At 29.1% G+C, this 18,354-nt stretch overlaps 1 protein-coding gene across 2 annotated transcripts; it reads right to left on the reverse strand.

The window, feature by feature from the left end:
- Positions 1-1,964: 1,964 nt before the first annotated feature.
- LOC107445646 (dentin sialophosphoprotein-like) lies at positions 1,965-18,031 on the reverse strand. 2 transcript variants are annotated; one of them, XM_043049612.2, is made up of 8 exons: positions 17,663-18,031; positions 11,775-11,832; positions 10,248-10,367; positions 9,273-9,389; positions 8,715-8,831; positions 7,606-7,722; positions 5,232-5,336; positions 1,965-2,908 (listed from the first exon to the last, which is right to left on the reverse strand). In XM_043049612.2, the coding sequence occupies exons 3-8, from the start codon at positions 10,304-10,306 to the stop codon at positions 2,719-2,721; spliced, it is 705 nt and encodes a 234-aa protein (XP_042905546.1). In that variant the 5' UTR covers positions 10,307-10,367; positions 11,775-11,832; positions 17,663-18,031; the 3' UTR covers positions 1,965-2,718. The 2 variants fall into 2 exon arrangements, with proteins under 2 accessions (XP_042905546.1, XP_071037605.1); XM_071181504.1 differs by lacking the exon at positions 17,663-18,031 and having other exon boundaries at positions 11,775-12,068.
- Between the last annotated feature and the right edge of the window lie 323 nt (positions 18,032-18,354).

Genomic DNA, 18,354 nt, shown 5'->3' on the forward strand with positions numbered 1-18,354 from the left:
CTGATCATTATTTAATGAGCCTAAATTCTAAGTTCTAAATTGTATATATGGGTACATCTTACGAATGTTTCATTTTGTACACAAATTATTGGATTTGCTAACCACTTTTCATATGCATAGTAGAATGTATATTCAGCCATTCTCAACAAATATGCAATTTATTTAAATGATTTAAAAGCTTTATTGAATTATATTTTAAGTTTCTTAAAAAGGATAATTATAAGGGATGATTACAAGTATTTACGATTCCTTTTGCAATTACAATTAAAGCTGCAATTACAATAAAATTACAAATATATATATATATATATATATATATGAGACTTTTTTAAAATTTTGTAATTCAAAAGCTATTCTCTCAATTGCTCTCAAATTTTGTTTTTCGCCATTTAAGATTACATTCTTTATAATTATGTAAAATTTGCACACTTTTCATCCATTCAATTCGATATTTATCAGACAATCATTAAATAGAATAACAAAAAATAGTAAATATTTATTGAAAATTATTATTCTTTTTTTAGAATTTTCTTTGGATACACCTATTTTATAAATGGGGTAAACATTTTTCGATTTGCTATAAAAGTTCTCGAGACATGGCAAAGTACACGAAAAGCAAAATTAACATTAAGGGATTCAAAGTTTCGAACCTTCTTCTGACCAAACTATTGACACCCTATTTTCCAGATTGCGGCTTTCCTCATATTTTGGGGGTCGGGATCCGAGTCGGTTGAAAATAAAGTTATCTCTAGTCAGGGAAAGCACGATTTTGTGTCAGATTTCGTATCTTAAATTAATGTTAGATATTAAAGTCAGACTTTCCAACCAATAAACTTAAGTCTTAGCACGTGAATGCCAGAACATTAGATCAAAAGTTATCTAGGGTGTTCCGCTTTTTTTTTAATTTTGTGCACTGTACCCTGTTAGAATTATCATTCTAAAATTACGTAAAGTAACCGATTGAAAGTTGATGGCAGTTCTAATAATTGTCTTCGAATTCATCTTTGTTGCCTCCAATTAATCAGACATGTCTAGTTGTTTATTACATTCACCTTCCTGTACTGATGTCAGATTTCGACACTGCTTTTGGTTATTTATTGACATAAATATTAATTTTTACCCGCCATGTGTGTGTTTTTTTAATTTTCTCTTTTGGTAAAGAATCTAAAAATACATATAAGAACCGCTCACGAAAGCAAATTAAGGTGTTTCAACAGTTGAATAATACAGCTAAAATCTTTACGAAATTTAGCGTTAGGTATTCAAAAATTGAAAGGTTTGAGGATAATGTAATAATAAGCCACATTTTCAGATTGTAGATCATTTTCAGATAGATAGTGAAAAATATCTGGTTTTTCATGTAGGCTATAAGATTTTTCTGCGTATTAAGCTGTTATGTTGTCAACAGTGGCGTTAGTATTAGTTNTTTTTTTTTTTTTTTTTTGTCTTTTTATTTTTTTTTCGACAGTACAATATTTGATTTAAAGAACAAATAATAATATAAATCAAATTTTGGTATATAATATAGCACAGCAAAGCTCATATTTGCGAAGTTCATAATGACTCAGCAAAGTTCATAATAACTTAATAAAAGTTCATAATGACTCAATAAAGTTCATAATGTCTTCATAAATTTCATACTAAAGTAGCAACGTAAATAGCTACTCATCCAAGTTCTTAAAGATAAAGGAAACTTCATAATGACGCATTAAAGTTCATAATGACTTAGAAAAGTTCATAATGACTCACAAAAGTTCATAATGACTCACAAAAGTTCATAATGACTCAATAAATTTCCTAATGTCTCAGAAACGTTCATAATGGCGAAGTTCATAATGACTTAATAAAGTTCATTTTGACTCCACAAAGTTCATAATGACTCAATAAAGTTCATAATGACTCGATAAATGTCATAATCATGTAGCCCATAATGACTCATTAAAGTTCATGACGCAATAGCATAGTTCNTTTTTTTTTTTTTTTTTTTTTTTTTTTTTTTTTTTTTTTTTTTTTTTTTTTTTTTTTTTTTTTTTTTTTTTTTTTTTTTTTTTTTTTTTTTTGTCTTTTTATTTTTTTTTCGACAGTACAATATTTGATTTAAAGAACAAATAATAATATAAATCAAATTTTGGTATATAATAGCACGACAAAGCTCAGATTAGCGAAGTTCATAATGACTCAGCAAAGTTCATAATGACTTAATAAAAGTTCATAATGACTCAATAAAGTTCATAATGCCTTCATAAATTTCATACTAAAGTAGTAACGTAAATAACTACTCATCCAAGCTCTTAATGATACAGGAAACTTCATAATGACGCAACAAAGTTCATAATGACTTAGAAAAGTTCATAATGACTTAGAAAAGCTCATAATGACTCACAAAAGTTCATAATGACTCAATAAGTTTCCTAATGTCTCAGAAACGTTCATAATGGCGAAGTTCATAATGACTTAATAAAGTTCATTTTGACTCCACAAAGTTCATAATGACTCAATAAAGTTCACAATGACTCGATAAATTTCATAATCATGAAGCCCATAATGACTCATTAAAGTTCATGACGCAATAGCATAGTTCATTATGACTCAGGAAAGTTCATAACGACTCAACAAAGTTCGCAATGACTCATGAAAGTTCATAATGACTAGATAACGTTCATAATGACTCAATAGGCTTGGTGGTGACTCAATTCAGGATAATGACAATCTCATAGTTTACATTCGCTTGTAACAGCTAGTAAAAAGCTGTCTCATGAAGGAGCGAAACCCCTTCTTCTTTTGCGCCAAGCGCTTGTTCTCTTTAAAGCTTTCTTCACCAGCCAAACGTTTCTTCACTTTGGAAGACTCCGCCAAAAGCCTCTTTTCTCTTAAATCAATAACATAGGTATGAGGACAACCATCATTTCTAAAATTAAAAGAAAAAATCATTAATAAATCAATAACATAGGTATGAGGGCAATCTTCATTTCTAAAATTAAAGGAAAAAACCGTTAATTAAATCAATAACATAGGTCTGAAGGCAACTATTTATTCTAAGATTAAAGGGAAAAAAATCAGATTAATTAAGTTAGCCTTGCCTGTTTTCTTTTTATACACTGCTGCATTAAAGTGCTTTTCCGAATTTGATAGAGATTGAAATAAATTTTAAAGTTTCCTACTTAAATTCAAAAACTTTTCAAGCTATTAAAGTTTTAAATTGTTTTCAACTTCTTATTTTAGTGTTTTGTTAGAGCCACGCATTTTCTGTCTTTAATTTGTTTGTTTGGAAATCAAACAACAGACGTTTATAAGGCAAAGCAATTTCACAAAACATAAACGAATGCGAATAAAAAAATTTTAGCAACGAAACTACTTTAAGAAATTTTTTTTCATGTGCTCAAAACAATAAGCGCATGAGCTATCTTAGAAATTGACTATCTTAGAATTAACTAAACAAATTGTTTCCCTTGCATAGCTTGAAAATATGTTTATTTGGCATACTATTTTAATCCACCCAATTTATGACTATGAAACTATGAAAAAAATATTTCTAATTATGAAACATAAATATTTTTAATTATGAATAAAGTATTTTCTTAATTTTGAAAAATATAATTTTGAAACTATGAAAAATGTGATTTGTTTTCGACACATTAGGACGACAAAAAAATCTATTTTTGTTCTAGTTTTCCTGCTAGAATAATATGTCGAATTACTTCACAAATCTCCATGAATGATATCATACATTGTTTCAATATTTTTATATTTCTTGACCTGTCACAAACTGTCACACTTGATCATACCTCCTCCATTTCTCTTCTCATTTCCCATGTCCCTTGTCACACGACACGCATACTCGCAGTTGAGTCAAAATTTTAATAGCGGTAACACCCAAAATTCGATATCATAATTTTTACATTTTTTGTTGTTTTTTGAGAAGTATATATTATACAAAACAATAGCCCAAAGCGATTTTTTTTCATTTAATTTATTTTACAAGATATTAACNCTTAGATATTTATTTTTTAATTAAAAAGAGCTTTAAAATTTAATTGTTAATATCTTGTAAAATAAATTAAATGAAAAAAAATCGTTTTGGGCTATTGTTTTGTATAATATATACTTCTCAAAAAACAACAAAAAATTTAAAAATTATGATATCGAATTTTGGGTGTTACCGCTATTAAAATTTTGACTCAGTTATGAAATTAAGCACTTTGTTACTTGTGTACATTTGTGATCATAGCAATATTAATGATTATATGTATACTTATTTTATGCAACATGAGAATGAGGTTTACTTATATTAATAAAAAAATATAGTTTCTAGTATCCTGCTCTCCCCAATTTGTGACCCTGGGCTGTTAGAATACGATACTCTCGTTCACCTATAAATGCCAAAACCATAAAGTTGCTAAACTATATCCAATGTTATGCGGCATGTAAAAGATCCCTGGAGTACCTTATTGGCTCTTGGCATTTCCGAAAAAATTAAATTCCTAGTGCACTTTAGCATCCAAATAGAGTCTCGGTGCTGCCATCTAGTGTGGCAGAAACTAGATGTCCAAATCAACATGACCAACGGTATCTCACCCATTGTGGTGGTCCTGAAAGAGTGGATACCACCTACCAAGTTGTTTGAAATTTTTTTTCATTCATATTCAAAATTTTATCAAATATTGATTTTGTAAATTAAGAAGAAAAATCAATGATGAACAACTGCTTCGCCTAGATCTAAATATTTGCAAATTTAAAATTATTGTTCGGAAGTGAGCCGGGTTTGGAAAATTTTATCTCGAACGCAAAAAAAAGGACACCGGTGTTTCATGCTGTATTTCATAACCATGAATTATTAAAATGCTAGATTAAATATTTTTTCACTTATTTTGACCTAAATTAGTACAAAATAATGAAAAATAGGTTTTAAAGAAATTCTGCGTCAAAGGGTTAAGTTTCGACAGTGTTGATTAGAGTGAATTGATTAAAGAATTTAAAAAGAAGCAGGTTGGATTTTAATTCATTACAGAGTGAAAAACTGCATGCATGATACGATACGAATTATCAAACCACGAAGAAAATTAAATAAATAAAAATAGATTAACTGTTATTTCAACTGAATAATTTAAAAGTAACAATTTGAAATTTTTTATTATATTTGGATGACAATAGTTTAAATATAATATTAATTATAAATTATACTCTTATAATGAACACAATGATTTAAATAAGATAAAAATTGTTTTAATTACCTCTTTATAGTAGCACCAATATCAATGGTGCCTATCATTTCATTTGGTTCTTCCAAAGTTGCCTCATCCTGTTTTATTTCATCAATCACATCACGAGGTTCAGTGCTAAAAATATGTAAAAAAATAAATCTTTACGTACGGTAACTAAAGTTAAAGTTTTTTTCATCATTTTGCGGGCTCAAACTATTAATAATGTTAGCTTCCTGTTTGATGTGTAATCATGGTAGCTTTATACTTCATGTAAGTTTATGTTAATGTTGTTAAAATCAATATTTTTTCATCCTTGTAACAAGAAGTAGTACTTAATTTATTAATATTAATTATTGAAATGTTGTTATGCTATTTAACATTATTTTTCGAATAATAAGACAGTAAAAAAGGCAAGTCCTAATTCCAAACTTAAATATAGTTTTCTTAAAGGACGGTAAAAAGTTTTCTTTTGTGATCCTACCATTTTTATTTATTTAATTTGAAACTGTGAATTCAGTTAAAAAGAATTATTTTTCCAACTCATAATGTGTGGTAAATTATTAATAAATTTAAAAAGAACTGTTTTCTTTTCATTAGAAAAAAATTAAAATTATTATGTACTTTCTTGCTCAGTAAAACTGATATAAATGCATATTCTGTTGATTCAAGGAATTTTCAAATAGTTTACGTTCATCAAGAATGCGAATGCGTTCATCAAGAAATGCGAACTATTGAAATACATAAAAAATTATACTTAATACTTATAATCATAACAAAGCAAATATTTTGAACACAATAAGTTAGAATTTATTAATAACTACCTGATTACACTACATTGTTAGGATTTTCATTCTAAAATTACGGTAAAATAACCGGTAGTAGTCTGTCCATTCCCATTAACAGTAAAGTTTATGACAAAAAAAAACAGAAGATACTGTTAGAACTATGAATACAAAAATATGCGGGTTTTTAACCCTTTACAACTAGCCTATTTTCAAAACCGTAAAAAAGAAATTCAACTGGACGGTGGAGGTAGGCGTTTCGTTAGATAATGGTCATTGGAGTAAGGTTGTGGTTGAGTTGTGTTTAATCAAATGAGCCGTGGAATAGAATATAATTAGTTTATCTGGTTATTTCATATCTATCGTAAGAGATAGGAAATGCTAGATTTGTTTGTGCTAATCAGTTATATTCTATTATATTCTATTCTATTCTACTCTATTCTATTCTATTCTATTCTATTCTATTCTATTCTATTCTATTCTATGCGTGAATAAAAATATCGTAGTGTAGCAGCTTAGAGTCATAAAATTGGGGAGTGCAGGACACTGGAAACTTTTCATGTGTTGAAGGGAATGAAGGAAATATTGTGGCATTAACGCTGAGATTTGAACCCCCGTTGTGTCCATCATGAGATAAACAGATTAGCCCTCTAGTCTCCAATATGTATTCAGCTACAGGGAACTAAGTGGCCTCATTAGGTGGGCCTAGTTGGTGTGATAAAATTCTGGTTGCCTAACCGTATTAGGAGAAAGCAGTTAATAAATGTTTTTTCTGACAGTTAACAGTTTGAATACCATCCTTATTTGTAATTATTTCACTGTTTTGCCTGTAAATGGTAAAACAACAGTTAAATAAATTGCTATTTAACCATTTTTCCGTGAAATTTCTAAGAGTGTAGGATCAGAATCATTAGAGCCATTTATTTGATTCTGATCATCAACATATATTATATTCTCTGTTTTAATTTAATCATCTGAATCAGACAGTCTATCACTAAAGAGGAAAAACATAAACTAAAATGGGTTTTCATCAGGCAAAAACTGTGTAGTGAATTTTGTTTCATTCATTAAAAGGTTTCATAGTTTAAACTCTAAAGTAAGATATCTAGCCCTTTTTTTAAAAATAGTTTTTTGAATCATATAAAAACTTGTTCTTTTCATTGCATACTCTATTTCTTTATATATATGTGGAGCTTTATTTTAGCTTTGATAATTTTTTTTATAATTTATAGTTTTGAATTAAGTAAAAAAAGGTAATATTTTAAAACTATAATAATCATAATTTAATAAGATTTTTTTAAACAATAAATAAAGGCAATCATTCCATATTCTCAATTGGAATAAAGTCAGTTGAAACCTTTCATATGGTTTCACTAAAATAAAGCCAATAGAATGATTGAAGACTTCAACGCAATTGAAATCTTCAATCTTTCATACATATTTGCTCGTTAGAACTTCTTTAAATTCAAACTGTCGTGTTGATTTGTGTGTATTTATATATCGTTTAGACGAATCGAAGGTAAAATCAAAAATGGAAATACAAAAAATCTTATATAAAATAGTTTTACTCTTATTAAAATAAATATTTAGAAAATAATAAGATGGAAATTATTTATAATAACCTGATCACAGTAGGATCAGAATCACTGGAACCATCTGATTGATTCTGACTATCCACAACTGCCTGATTAGTTTCATTCTCTGATTCAATTTCCTCCTCCAAATCAGACACTCTATCACTAAAATTAGAGAAGAAAAAGTGTTTATTTTTTTATCAGGTTTTTATTGTAACTCATATTTGAAAAAATAATAATGCTGGTTTTGCAATATTCATTCAAGTATTTTATAGGCTAAATTCAGAAGAATGCTTATTCGCTATGTAAATGTTTAATATTTATTTTTAGAATTACATTGTAATGAAAGATTTTTTTGTAGAAGAGGCTACTGAAATACGTTTAACAGTAATATGACCACATCTCTATAGTCAAAGGTAAGTTTTCTTAAGCCATCACAAAAACTTACGTATTGTAGTACTTATTTTGAAGCTCATTTCTATATACTTAAAAGTAAGATTTTTTCAGACAACATAAAAACTTGCTTCTTGTTGCATACCATTCTTATCTATTAAATTTAGGAATTTTATTTAATTGAAAAATAGTAGTTTCTGTAATCAGTAATTATAAGCTATATTTAAACTATAATAGATTTAATAAGAGTTCTCTTTTTCTCATAAGAATTAAGCAAATTGAAATCATTCATATACGCTTTTGGTCCGTAAAACTAAGGAACTGTAATTGAAGAATTTTGCTGTATAAAAAGCTAAGAAAATACGCTAAACGTTGATATAGTTAAGAGTAAGTTTAAGACATCGCAACATTTGGTTTTTGTTGAAAATCATCTTTAACTACCAAATTTTAAAGTTTGAATTCAGTGAGAAATGCTTTTTTAGACAGTTATATAAACTATATTGATACTACAATAGATATTAATAATAAATTTCAAAAGAATTCAATCTTTTTCAAAAGAAATAAGCCAATGGAAATCATTAACGAACCTTTTAGGGCAGTAAAAACAGTTTTTAATTGTTGATTCTTAGTATTCATATTAATTACAGAAATTATAAAGAAAAAAAGCAGATAAATGTAGCATGTAGAAAATTAAATTAAATACTTGTTAACTTATTTAATTAAATTTTATGATAAGGATAATAGCCAAAAATATTAAAACTTACCTAATCATAGCAGATTCACAATCATCAGAACCATCTATTTGATTCTGCTCATTTAGGAATACCTCATGAGTAATATTTCCTGCTTCAATTTTATCATCTGAGTCAGACGATTCATCACTAAAATTATAGGAGAAAACCTTCAACTGAAATGTTCTTTTTCATCAGGCTTTTGTTGTAATTTATTTTTAAAATATTGTTAAATGCTTTTTTGTCCGCATTCATTTAAAAGTTTTGAAACTTAAATTAGGAAGACAGATTTCTATCTTTTTAAGTGCAATTTATAATTCATTGATTAAGTAGTTATTAAAAGTGAATAGTGATTTTTATTAAAAGAATTCTATCTTTTCCATAAGAAATTAGCCAATTGAAATCATTAATGCACGTTTTTGACCCGTAAAAATTATTTTAAATTTATACTACTTTGATTCATATTAATTACACAAATCATAAAGAAAGAAAGCAGATAAATGTAGCATGTCGAAAATTAAATTAAATACTTATAAACTTATTTAATTAAATATTATGAAAAGCATAATAGTCAAAAATATTAAAACTTACCTAATAATAGCAGGTTCACAATCATCAGAACCATCTATTTGATTCTGTTCATTCACGAATAACTCATGAGTAATATTTCCTGTTCCAATTCCCTCATCAGAGCCAGACGATTCATCACTAAAATTATAGGATAAAAATGTCAATTAAAGTGTTCTTTTTCATCAGGCTTTTGTTGTAATTCATATTCAAAATATTGTTAAATGCTCCTTTTCCAACATTCATTTAAAGGTTTTAAAACTTAAATTCAGAAGACAGATTTCTATTTTTTTTTTTTTTNAGAAGACAGATTTCTTTTTTTTTTTTTAATTTCAAGACAAAATTATCTTGTAAGGCGAAATTACCTTGTTTAAAAAAACATGCTCATTTATACTTTTTTCGCTATTTCTATGTATGTAAAAAACGATGCGATGTTTTCGGACAAAGAGGACCTATATTATGATTTAAAAACATTTTCTGTGCTCAAAGTATTCGAAAGGATTTGAGAACAAACATTGGAATTTGAGAATTGTCCTCAGGATTTGATGATGTTTGGTCACCTTAAAGTCACTGATTTTTGTCATGTTCTTCAAGTTATGGTCGCTCACTTAATCACATTCTGAGCAGACAAACACCACGTGCGTTCGTTCTGTCTTCATTTTAATTGCAGTCAGCTCATAATTCGTGCTTTATCAACAATCGATTACGGTGAGACTTGAGTAGACAGTCGCCAGTCAAAAGCTAGTTTAGATAGAAATCACCACTGCCTACTTGGTGGAAGATTTCTAGAAATGGTTTGTTTTTATATGTGGAGCTCCACCTTGGTATTCTTTTTCTCATTTTGAACTTGTTTTATTTTAGTCTTGAGTTGATGTTTATTAATTTTTAATCAGTAGGATGCCACTGTCCATGATGTAGCTTGTTTTGCGCCTAGGTCTTTTTTTGTTTAACTAAATATTATAAACTGAATACTAAAGAGAAGATTAAAATTAAAATTACCTAGTACTACTATCAAGATCAGGCATATTGGAATCTTCTGTTGGATTAGATTCCTCCATAAATGGATGATAATTGATAGATCTTGATTCTCTTTCATCATCGAAATTGTCTGCTCTTTCACTAAAATTATAAATACAAAAAAAAAAATGTCAAGTGCTTTCATCAGTTTTCAGTTACAACGCGAAATTTCAAAAAAAATGTGAAGTATATTTCATTAACTATTGCTTGATGGTTTTAAATTTTGTAACATAAACTAAGATTTCTTTCATTTTTGCTTTATTTTCTAGAAAACAATGTAAAGTGCATTTCGTTATCTATCATATAAAGTTTATGATATAAATAAAGATTTCTTTCATTTTTGCCCTATTTTCTTGAAAAAAATGTAAAGTGTATTTCGTCCTTAATTATTTAAAAGTTATAAAGTTCATGATATAAATTAATATTTTTTTCGTTTTAATATTATTTTCTTTAAAATAATGTAAAATGTATTTCGTCCTTTATCAATTAAAGGTTTTAAAGCTTGTGATATTAAGTAACATTTCTTTCGTTCTAATATTATTTTCGTCGAAATAATGTTAAGTGTATTGCATCCACTATCCTTTAAACGTTTTTAAGTGTATAATAAAAATTAAGCTTTCTCAAGGTTTTATATTATTTTATTAAAAATAATGTAAAGCGTATTTCGTCCTTTATTATTTAAAGTTTATTACACATAAATAAGTTTATGACATAATATATGTCATATGACATAAGCGAAGATCTTTATCATATTCACATTATTTTCTTCAAAACAGTGTATATTTCGTCCCTTATCATTCAAAGGTTTTAGTTTATGATATAAACTAAAATTTGTTTCATATTTGCAATATTTTTTTCCAAGTAATGTAAAGTGTTTTTGTTCCTTTATCATTTAAAGGTTTTAAAGTTTATGATATTAAGTAACACTTCTTTTTTTTTTAAATATTATTTTCATCGAAATAATATTCAGTGTATTTTTTTCTTTATCATTTAAAGATTTTAAAGTTCATGATATAAATGATATTTTTTACGGCCGAAAACTCCACGTGTGCACAATAATGACTCTTACACGCTACATCTGTCGGGGTTACAAATTTCTCCGAGTTCCCATAACACATCAGTACCTCTGGAGTTACGGAGATTGATAAGTGCTCTGGTATAGGCCAAAATTACGACCGACGAAGAGATGGATGGTGTGAGAATGTGTCCTCCCCGTAAAATGAGCTGGGACATATGTGTGTGGCAAAAGTCAAATTCTTGGGCATAGATGGAGCCACTGGAAAAAAAGAAGTGTACCCTCTGCCTTAAAATGGGCTTGTCTGTATTGACAAGTGGCATAAGACAACAACACACAAGATCTTGGACTATATAACTCGATGATTCTTTCTTATCTGATTTTTCGGCTTACTATTTATTGTTTTGGATGCCAAATAAATTGACCCTAAAACGTGAAAATATTTATGTCACGAAAATTTATTTTAAATATTTAAAACACAAACATCTACATACCCATTATCAGTTCCAGAAGAACTGGAACTGGTGTCTCTATCCTCGCCCTCTTCACTAGCTAAAATGACAAAAGAAATTATGTTTCAACTTAACATGTTTTTGTTAAAAAATGTAAGGGTTGTCCAAATAAAAAGTAGACAGCCTCAAAAATGCAGTAGTGATCGCATCACCACCCTAAGGTTAAGGTAGATAAAGATAAGAGATTAGGGAGTGTTTAATTGATTAAACAGTCCCCTGAGCCCATTTGAAGGAATGAAATATGGTGGTAAGAAGGATGGGCCCGGAAAAAAACTCTATCACAGTAGTAAGTTTTTCCCTGAAAAAAAATTAGCGAAATGCAAACGTTTATTTATCATTATGTTCGATGTTTATGGCAAACACTATCTAGGAAAAACGGCTGTAAGCAAATGGTGTATAAAGTTTTCTTTAAGGGTCGTGTACAGTGCACCAAAAAAGAAAAAGAAGGAAGAAAAAAAAAAGCGAACTCCCTTGAATAACGTTTGCATGATAAAATACTATTTTACATGATAAAATATAAAACTTCTGTGAAATCGTTCGAAGAGCGCCTGAGAAATTGACTTTGAAAAATAAGATTTTTCAAAATTCGATATTACAGGAACTATACAACTGATTTCGCTCACATTTAGTATTTTGCCATGTAAAATTGCATGCTTTATAATGACCTGAAACATGACCTGAAACACCACTACAATTTAAATTTTCGTCGATTATTATTAAATAAAATTAATTATTATAAACTATTATTAAATAAAATTGTAAATGCTCCTTAAAGATAAAAAAAAATGAACATATAACTGATAAAATGCATTTCTGCTTCATTCTTTTAAAAAATTGAAATGACATTTTTCCAGAAGGGAAGAAACATGGTTTCTAAAATAAATTTTGCTTTGTTCTATTTAAAGAACTCCTCCCGCCTCAGACTTCGGGGTTGTTGGCTGCTATGGAAACAAAAAGAAGCTAATTTTTTTGGGGTGGAGGGGAACTTTTAATATTTTCCTCGCCAACTCCTGTCAAAACTTGTCTTTAATTTTTTCGACATGTCCGTAGTTGAAAGAGTTATAACTCGTAACCATAGTCATTGATAGTGCTCCAGAAGATAGGTAAAGGGAGTTTTTCAGTTGCGCAAATTATAGTCTTTATTAATACCATTATTGAAAAGTTCCCTTTTATTAAGTTATTTTCTAATGAGAAGAAAATATGCTTTAATTTTACGCAAATACTTCATTCTTTTTGAAGCATAAAAGAATTTTAATCGAAATTGTGGTTGGAGGGAAGTAAAAGGTTTCCCTTGAATTGTGTACTGTAACTTTGAGCTTTTACTATACACAAATTTTTCCATTTTCCTATTATTTCTATCACGATTTCTTATTATTAGAATGTCTCACTTTTTAACTTATTTTATCTGTTTTCTGAAAAAACATTAAAAAAAATTGCCAAAATAAGAGGTGCACCCAACTGTAATTTACCAAAACATTACATTGACTATTGAAATAAAAGGGGTTAATCCTAGTATAACATATGGAGAACTTGGTGACATTGGTGATGTTTTGGAAGATTGAAAAGTTTGCAATCTGTAGTAGATTTGGTGATATTCGGTGGGTAAAGGCCTGGTTTCTTAAGACAAGCGCCTTGTTTGGGAGTCAGCGGAAGTTGACGTACCGCTGAAGCCAACAAAATACTGTTTTGTAAGCTCAGCGTGAGCAGTCGGTCCAACGCAGACATTATCTCGCATTGCGCACGCGTTAATAACGTAAACAAATATTTATTTTGAATTTGTATTGATTTTGTTATTGTCGACCAGTGCTTTAGAGAACAAATAATGACTTTGTCCAAGAAAAAACACAGTATAGCTTAGCAAATCACTTAATCAAATTTATCAATATACTTTCTCTCCTCGGGAAAAAGAAGAAAAAAATCCTACATAGAAAATACTAACAAAATTAACATTTGTAATAGTAATCAGAATTAAACCTATAAACACAGATAATTTTAACAGTGTGTAATTATTATTTAAACAGTAAATTGATATTTTTTAATGGAATATGAATAAAAAAGCAGTGTTTTTAAGGGATGGCACTTCATTTTTACAAAAAGGAGTAAGAGGGTGCATCAAAGGNGCTAATTTTTTTGGGGTGGAGGGGAACTTTTAATATTTTCCTCGCCAACTCCTGTCAAAACTTGTCTTTAATTTTTTCGACATATCCGTAGCTGAAAGAGTTATAACTCGTAGCCATAGTCATTGATAGTGCTCCAGAAGATAGGTAAAGGGAGTTTTTCAGTTGCGCAGATTATAGTCTTTATTAATACCATTATTGAAAAGTTCCCTTTTATTAAGTTATTTTCTAATGAGAAGAAAATATGCTTTAATTTTACGCAAATACTTCATTCTTTTTGAAGCTTAAAAGAATTTTAATCGAAATTGTGGTTGGAGTGAAGGAAAGGGTTTCCCTTGAATTGTGTACTGTAACTTTGAGCTTTTACTATACACAAATTCTTCGATTTTCCTATTATTTCTATCACGATTTCTTATTATTAGAAAGTCTCACTTTTTAACTTATTTTATCTGTTTTCTGCAAAAACATTAAAAAAAATTGCCGAAATAAGAGGTGCACCCAACTGTAATTTACCGAAACATTGCATTGACTATTGAAATAAAAGGGGTTTATCCTAGTATAACATATGGAGAACTTGGTGACATTGGCGATGTTTTGGAGGGTTGAAAAGTTTGCAATCTGTAGTAGATTTGGTGATATTCGGTGGGTAAAGGCCTGGTTTCTTAAGACAAGCGCCTTCTTTGGGCGTCAGCGGAATTTGACGTACCGCTGACGCCAACAAAATACTGTTTTGCAATCGGTCCAACGCAGCCATTATATCGCATTGCGCACGCGTTAATAACGTAAACAAATATTTATTTTGAATTTGTATTGATTTTGTTATTGTCGACCAGTGCTTTAGAGAACAAATAATGACTTTGTCCAAGAAAAAACACATTATAGCTTAGCTAAATGAAGAAGAGGAAGAAGAAGCTCTGTTTAATGTTAAAATGAAAATCTTGGCTGATTTCAATGCTCTGTTGGATGTTGTCCGCCATTGCTTCTGTCGTTAACGTTACGTTGTAATCGGTCTGCAGTTGATTCGGTCGTCAGTCGTCGTTCAAGCTTAGTCGGCCTGTCCTAAGAGGGAAAAATATACTTGAAGGTGCTCAGACCAAACCAGGCCTTTATTGTTTTCTAGCCAATTTGCATTTGTATTTTAGAATTTGGTGACAAGCTCCTACGCGTCATTTCGGCATTGACGACATTTTTCAAAATAGTACCAAGGTACGCTTTACCGTAAGCTTGGATTTTACCCAGAAAAGTAGAAACTGTACATTTTGTTCATAAATTTCCTTCTATATTTTCATTTAAATATTTTGCGTTTGCGTTAAAGCTGACGTTATCGATGAATTTTTATTCTTAAATTAATAAGGATTGGAAACTTTTACAAATAATAGCAAAAATTATAGTTACAATTTAGACAATTTAAATTCCTTTCTCACAAAAAAAGTAATTGTCTGAACTAATTTATGAAAGGCTAGTAATTTTCATCAAGTTTTAAATTCTTCCTAATCATGTTTAAGCTCAGTTTTTAAAATAAGTTTAAAATTACAAAAAAATATATAAGCACTTACGAAAAGGTCTCGGATGTTCTCTAAGCTCTTTTTGCCAATAATTCAGCAGAGCAAAGCGATATAATTCACTCATTTTACCAAAGTTTTAAGAATTTGTCAAAAAAGACGCTATTCATTCAAAATGGCTTCAATAAGAATGATTTGTTAAAATTTATTTTATCTATTGTTGCTGTTGATAACAAAGGTTTTTTCGTTAAATACGTTTAATTAAGAACCATTCAACAATGTCTGACGATATACTTCTTGATTCAATTTTCCAAAGTATTGTTGTAAATATTTTGATATTGTTGATTTTAAACAATGAAAGAAATGTTTGAAATGGAAATTAAGATAAAAAGAAATGCTTCAAATATATTTATACATTATAAAGTACAGTAGTAGCAAAGTATTTTAACTTTTTAAGCGATCAAAATTTAGATTATGACTCTTATTATTTCGACGCTGATGAAAAGTTTATACGAAGTAAAAATAATCATCAAACAGAGTAAAAAAATTGAATTTTTTTTTTTTTAAATTTAGTAGAAAGTTGATCTTTTTCTAATAATTATATCCCAAGTTTCTTTTTTATGAGAATTACACATTCAGGTTTATTTCTTAGAATGAAAATCAATTATTTGTCAGCTCAATAAAAATGATGTTATTAAATAAGTTTGATTTTTTTAAAAAATAAAATTTCATTACTCTAGGTATCTAACCCAATAACAGAACCGAACTCTCTGAGTCACTAACTTATATTTTTATTTTATTTTTACAGTAGCTATAAAATTAAAATCTTTTATTATTACCATTTGTCTTTCGTATTTTTTTTCGTACCATTCAAGTTTTTCTGTACAAGAATAAATAAATAAAAAATAACCTAACGAAAAGTCGAGAGGGAGACAAGACGGGGTATACTTAATATTTTTTTTTTATTTTCAATGCCTACCTGTGTTAGCATTTCGTCAATTCGGGCATTTACGAGGTAGATTTGCCTTTCAGAGGCACCAAATTAGGTGAGCCAACGTTGCCCCCACAGTAAAGACAGATAGTGCAGAGAATGAAAGAACACCCATGCCTTGCCCGGAATTCGAACCCAGAACCTTTCTGATGCAAGGCTAGTTCACTGACCCCTACTCAGTCCGGTCGGCCTAAGTTTGTTTTCTCCAACGCCCACCTGGGTTGACATTTCGTCAATTCAGGCGCATTAGGGCAGATTTGCTGGCCACTTTTTCAGGGGCACCACATCAGGAGGGTCAACGATGCTCCCACAGTAAGGACAGATAGTACAGAGAATGAAAGAACATTCATTCCTTGTCCGGGATTCGAGCCCAGAACCTTTCTGATGCAAGGTATACTTAACATTACACAATTCATTTGGCCATTGTTTTCACATCCAATAAATGATAGTTACTTTTCAAAATGACTATCCTATCTATCATTTATTCCATATTCAAGAACTGAAGGAAATTTTCAGACATATTTTTTCAATCTTTATGTATTTATCAGTGCAATGTTTTAAGCTTGCATGCCCTTAAATACATTATAGCAGAGGCCACTACTACTACTGATATTCATTGTAACTAAAAATATGAAACCTTGGATATTAATATCATTAGAAAATGGTGAATTTTATATTAAAATCGATAAATTTGTTTCCAATTTTTTCTAAAAACTTTGTTAGATTGCTACTTTAGTTTTATGTAAAATTTCCATTAGTATCGAAATGTTAAGAGTCAGTTTCGAAATTTTAATTGCTTAAAAATTCGAAGAAAAAAAAATCGTTGTAATCCATACATAACTTTTTAACAAATACTCGTTGCTGTTGTGTCCCAACTAAACGAAAAATACCCTTAAAAAGTTTGGTTTTAGGGGGAGGGGACAATCGGGAGGGAGACTATATTTGTTATTTAAGACAAACATAAATTTGAGAAGAAGAAAAACTAACATTCGAATCTTCATTTGAATAACAAAAATTTAAAAAAAAAATGATTGAAAACCATGGTTTTACGAAAGTTTTTAAAGAAAATTATGGTTATTCGAAATGTGGGTATAATGAGGGGTTGAGGAGTAAACCCTCTTTTTGGAGGCTAGAAGTAAATTGATAAGGAGAATGGGAAAACTCATGTGATTGTTGTTAAAAGTCTAAACTGGTAAAAATTTAAGAGAATAAATAAAAAAAATAAATAAAAGTAAAGCAGACTTTGAGGAATTGACTTACGGTTCTGGGGAAGGTATAGGAAATAGTATGGTTATTGTTGGTTGAATGGACAGGTTTCTTCCTTCAAATGTAGGAAATATTTTCTTTATATAGATCCCACGAGAGGAATTTTTTATAAATATTTCATTTAACTACTCTCTTCTATTTTTCTTTGCTGAAGTACTGGGAGATGTCGTTCCAATGTTTTACTCACTATCCCCATGCTTACTATACTTTCATTTATTATATAAAAAATCCCAAGAAACTGTAGCGGTAAGGCATCATTTGATTAAAAATTTCATTCGCTTCAAAAATACATAAATAAGAAACAACAATCGACATGTTTTAAACGCTCGAAAACGGAGGAATTGCCGCACGTGAATGAGAAGAAACAATGGTGATTTGAACAAGAAAATGTAGAGTTGCCACAAAAAAATAAAGGTGACAAACAAAAATAGAAAAACCACAGTAGCCGAGAGAGCCGAACTTAAAGATTGAACAAGAAAAACCACGGTGGCCGAGAGGGGGCAAATCATGCACAATTTTTCTTTTAATTTTAATGGTCTTAAAATGTATGATTAAATTTGTTTGAAAATCATAGTTTATTTATAAAGTGTTTAACTTGAGCCGAAAGTAAAAAAAAAAAAATAATGTTAATGCAATATTTTAAAAAATTCGATTTTATATTAAATAGTCGTAAGATTATTACACAG

This window comes from Parasteatoda tepidariorum, chromosome 5 (assembly GCF_043381705.1).
Source record: "Parasteatoda tepidariorum isolate YZ-2023 chromosome 5, CAS_Ptep_4.0, whole genome shotgun sequence".
NCBI lineage: Eukaryota > Metazoa > Arthropoda > Arachnida > Araneae > Theridiidae > Parasteatoda > Parasteatoda tepidariorum.